Source organism: Saprolegnia diclina (genome assembly GCF_000281045.1).
Source record: "Saprolegnia diclina VS20 unplaced genomic scaffold supercont1.208, whole genome shotgun sequence".
Taxonomy (NCBI): Eukaryota; Oomycota; class Saprolegniomycetes; order Saprolegniales; family Saprolegniaceae; genus Saprolegnia; species Saprolegnia diclina.
In genome coordinates this window covers 12,114-15,566 of record NW_008246275.1, presented here as the reverse complement: position 1 = coordinate 15,566, position 3,453 = coordinate 12,114, and the positions used below count along the sequence as shown (strand labels likewise).

The 3,453-nt window shown below is 57.2% G+C and overlaps 1 protein-coding gene across 1 annotated transcript; it reads right to left on the bottom strand.

The window, feature by feature from the left end:
* Positions 1-387: 387 nt before the first annotated feature.
* SDRG_17177 (hypothetical protein) lies at positions 388-2,228 on the bottom strand. The gene is made up of 7 exons (XM_008623414.1): positions 1,617-2,228; positions 1,228-1,566; positions 1,125-1,182; positions 977-1,082; positions 838-928; positions 684-796; positions 388-637 (listed from the first exon to the last, which is right to left on the bottom strand). Exons 1-7 carry the CDS (start codon positions 2,187-2,189, stop codon positions 460-462), a joined length of 1,458 nt encoding a protein of 485 aa, XP_008621636.1. The 5' UTR covers positions 2,190-2,228; the 3' UTR covers positions 388-459.
* Positions 2,229-3,453: the final 1,225 nt, after the last annotated feature.

The following is a 3,453-nucleotide window of genomic DNA, read 5'->3' as shown; positions in this document are numbered from 1 at the left end:
TATTGAGCGTCAAAAACTCGTCATCCGCAACTTTCAAGGATCGATTTCTCGGGCTTTATGCCTCGAACGTCGGCCGCACGGGGCGTTTCGTACTCCCCAAAGTGTCCTCGACCCATCTGCCAACTATGGGCGGCACTTCAAAAAACTTTCAATCGAGCCTCCGAGGCGCCGCGAGATGTGCTGGCGCCATGGCTCGTTTTTCGCCACATCTGATTGGTCGAAAAGAGTAGTCTATTTGGCCAATCAAATGGTTTCACGAGGGCCGACCCGACTAAAGATCGTCGTCACCGACTATGGCACGCGCGAATGTTCTTCTCGCTTGATTCAAACTAGCAGCTTACGCATGAAACAAGCTTGACAAAGCCATCCAACCCATCAAGAGCGGGCCACGTACAGGGACATGCAATCCCATCATTTCTCACAGCTATGTACTACAACACTCTTGATGAACGCCGTGTATTACATTTGGCCCGAGGTCTGCATGCCCGCAATCGACTCCCGATACGCTTCGTCTTGGAATCGGTTCGGTGACAGCGCATCGGCGTACGCTGCGAACGGTGGCGGCGTCGACGGGCTCTCAAAATCGACGTCGCCCATGACCGTCGCTGCCAAGAGCTCTCCGGCGGCGGCGCTTGACCTACTCGCACAGTCAAAACCCTTTGCTTTATCAAGTCTAGCTGTACATGAGGCCGACGCCGGTCATGGCGGCTTGGAAGTAGAGACCATCGACACTCTGCGCGAAACGACCGATGAGCGGCCGGTTGTCGGGCGTCTTGCAGTAGTAGCCGCCGTCCACCTGCACCTCGTTAAAAGTTGCCTGCTCGATTTTGTCGGTACCTGCATCGACGCGAGGACATGGGGGTCGCTCAAGTACGAGGCCATTTGAGGAAAGAGCGGCGTGAGGCCCCGCAGGCAGATTTCGCCATAGCTACCCACAAATTATCAATGTGTCAACTTGAAACACATTGAAACGCACCGTGGATCCAAGATGGTTTGAATCGGAAACACGGGGTCCACAAACGCCGTGTCGTAGGTCCAGACTGCGAGCGCCTTGCCGTCGCCATACGGCCGCACGTGGACGCCTACATAGTCCTTTAACTATAACTCCAAAACGCAAAAAGGACCTGCGGGAAACTCGGCATGCGCCAGAGGATCGCCATCCTGTCGTTCGTCCGGTGCAAACTACACTGATACATCTCGCATTGCTTAGGCGGCAAGCAAACGCACCTGCAGCCGCCCGATCGGGTCCATGTCGAATGTCAGCGGCGCGGACGAAGTCATTATGTGCTTGGGATCATCAAAGACCACGCGGGCGTGGAGTTCGTGCTGGATCGGGAGCGGGTCGCCGAGCAATTTTTTCTTCGCCAGCAGCTGCAGCGTGCCTTCCAGCATCGGCCCGGGCGCAAGGACGAGCTTGGGCGTTGCCACAAAGTGCTTGTCGCCGTTGTGCATGACAACTGTAATGCCCGAGATGCGCCCGCCCGCCGCATGGATGTCGACCATCTTGCCGCGAACGACTTCGGCGTGCGGGCAGTACTCGGTGGCCTTTGTCAGTTGATAGTTGCCCTACGCACGACCGACAGTTAGCACACAATCTGCAGCTCCATATCGAGCACCATCTTGAAGGGATTGAGCGAGCCCGCGCGACGGACGTGGAGCGCTGCGACGGCCCCCGACGCAGCGAGCGATGGAAAGGCCGAGGCAACGGCGTCGGCGCCCAGGATAAAGTCGCAGCCGTCGGCGCGGTCGATGGCGGCCGTCGACGGGTTGTAGGCATCGAGGGACCCGTTGTGCACGCGAAGGGCGCCGCCGCCAAGCGCCTCGTGGCGCAGTGCTTGGTCGCGGAAGACTGACACTTGGCGCTCGCTTCGCGTTACAAAGAGGTATCCGTTGCGGTTGAGATCAATCTCGTCGGCGTAGTCGTCCATGAGGTCGATCGAGCGCGACACGAGGCGCATCATGGCCTCTTCGCCGGCGTTAGGCCACCAGTTGCGGTACTGGAACGACCCGCGGGCGCTCGTAAGCGACATGGGCGACATGGCGTCGAGCAGCATCGGCTTGAAGGACGACGGTGCGCCACGCTGGGCCGTGTTGCGGTTGCGCTTGGCCAAGCCGTAGAAGGCCGAGCAGCCCGCGACGCCGGCGCCGACGACGACAACGTCCGCCGATTTGGCCACCTTCCGCAGCATATCCGAAATGACCGCCTCTGGTCTCAGGTTGCACCTTCGGGGCCAAGTTAAATTCAGCCAATCAGCGTCGACCAAAAGATCGCACTCGTGGCAGCATGACAGCGCGACGCATGATACCAATGTCCTCGGACAGCACGAATGTCATAGCTACAACGGCATGAATGACGACACAGGCACGACCGCGTTTGCTCAGAGTACCGTCGAGAGCCAACCGTTATCTCGGTCACCCGACACAACCAGAGGCGATGATTCCCAACTTGGCTACAGCGACAGAGAGGCCGAGGATATGAGTTACGTTGTTAACATGATGCGGAAAGCGACCAAAGTGATGGACACGAGCGGTCGAGCCTGTGTGGACAGAGGTGCAGTGACAACGCTTTAAACGGCGAATCCAAACACAAGAACCGAGTCCGTCCACCGTGGAGCAAAGTACGATCCTGGCGATGTGCCGTGGTCTCAAACCAACATGATTACCTACAGCCTATTTCCTAACGCCCCGCTCGCTTGCCCGACCGTTGTCCATGTAGCTGGGACCCTTGGTCGTGGGTATTATCATGGTATCTGCGCTACTCACGCACTGCTCGATGCCCAACGAGGTACACAAACTTGGTCAGCGCAAACGCAGAAAAGATGATGTTGAAAGTGGTGCCCAGGATGATAGAGCGTCTGTCGACCCAGGTGCACGTCGTGTGTGGCGTTGGATATGGACATTATCGTCATCGGCGCTTTGTGCGGCCATGTTGCATCGCCGTCCTACAGCACCAAGGCGCCAATAAGCTCATCACCTAAGCCATCTTGCTCCTGCCGCGCGCGGTGGCTTGTAGCAAAGAGCATGCCAGCACACTCGCCAGTAGTACGTGTGATAGGGCAATGTCTCATTGTCGTGATAGGGCTCGGTTGAGTCTCGAACGATACCTCAGCTTACAGTAACGTGGGGACAACAAGCGCTTATCGCGGACGGCTCGAGGACGACGAAGTGAACTTGGTTGCCGTGCGAACTTGGCAGCGAACGACAGAGACAATGACACTAGGAATCTCGAGCTTTCTCGGCATTTCGAGTAATAAAATAAAGTGCTGTTTATGCCGAGCAATGTTCACGTTTCACCGCGTCGGAGTGCGAACTGCGAATGCCATATCAGTAAGGACTGCCTCCATCGAATCCGTCGACAGTGAGTATCTTCTGACCACACTGTGCAATGGTAATCTTCTTCGTTAACCCACGTTTCATCGGGCCCACTCGTGCGCCAGCGACACCGATACTGCC

Coding starts and splice junctions, on each gene's coding strand:
- SDRG_17177 (XM_008623414.1), bottom strand. CDS start 2,189: ATGCTGCGGAAGGTGGCCAAATCGGCGGACGTTGTCGTCGTCGGCGCC. Junction 797..837: donor ATGTCCTCGCGTCGATGCAG/GTACCGACAAAA, acceptor AACGAGGTGCAG/GTGGACGGCGGCTACTACTG. Junction 638..683: donor ATGACCGGCGTCGGCCTCAT/GTACAGCTAGAC, acceptor CTGTGCGAGTAG/GTCAAGCGCCGCCGCCGGAG.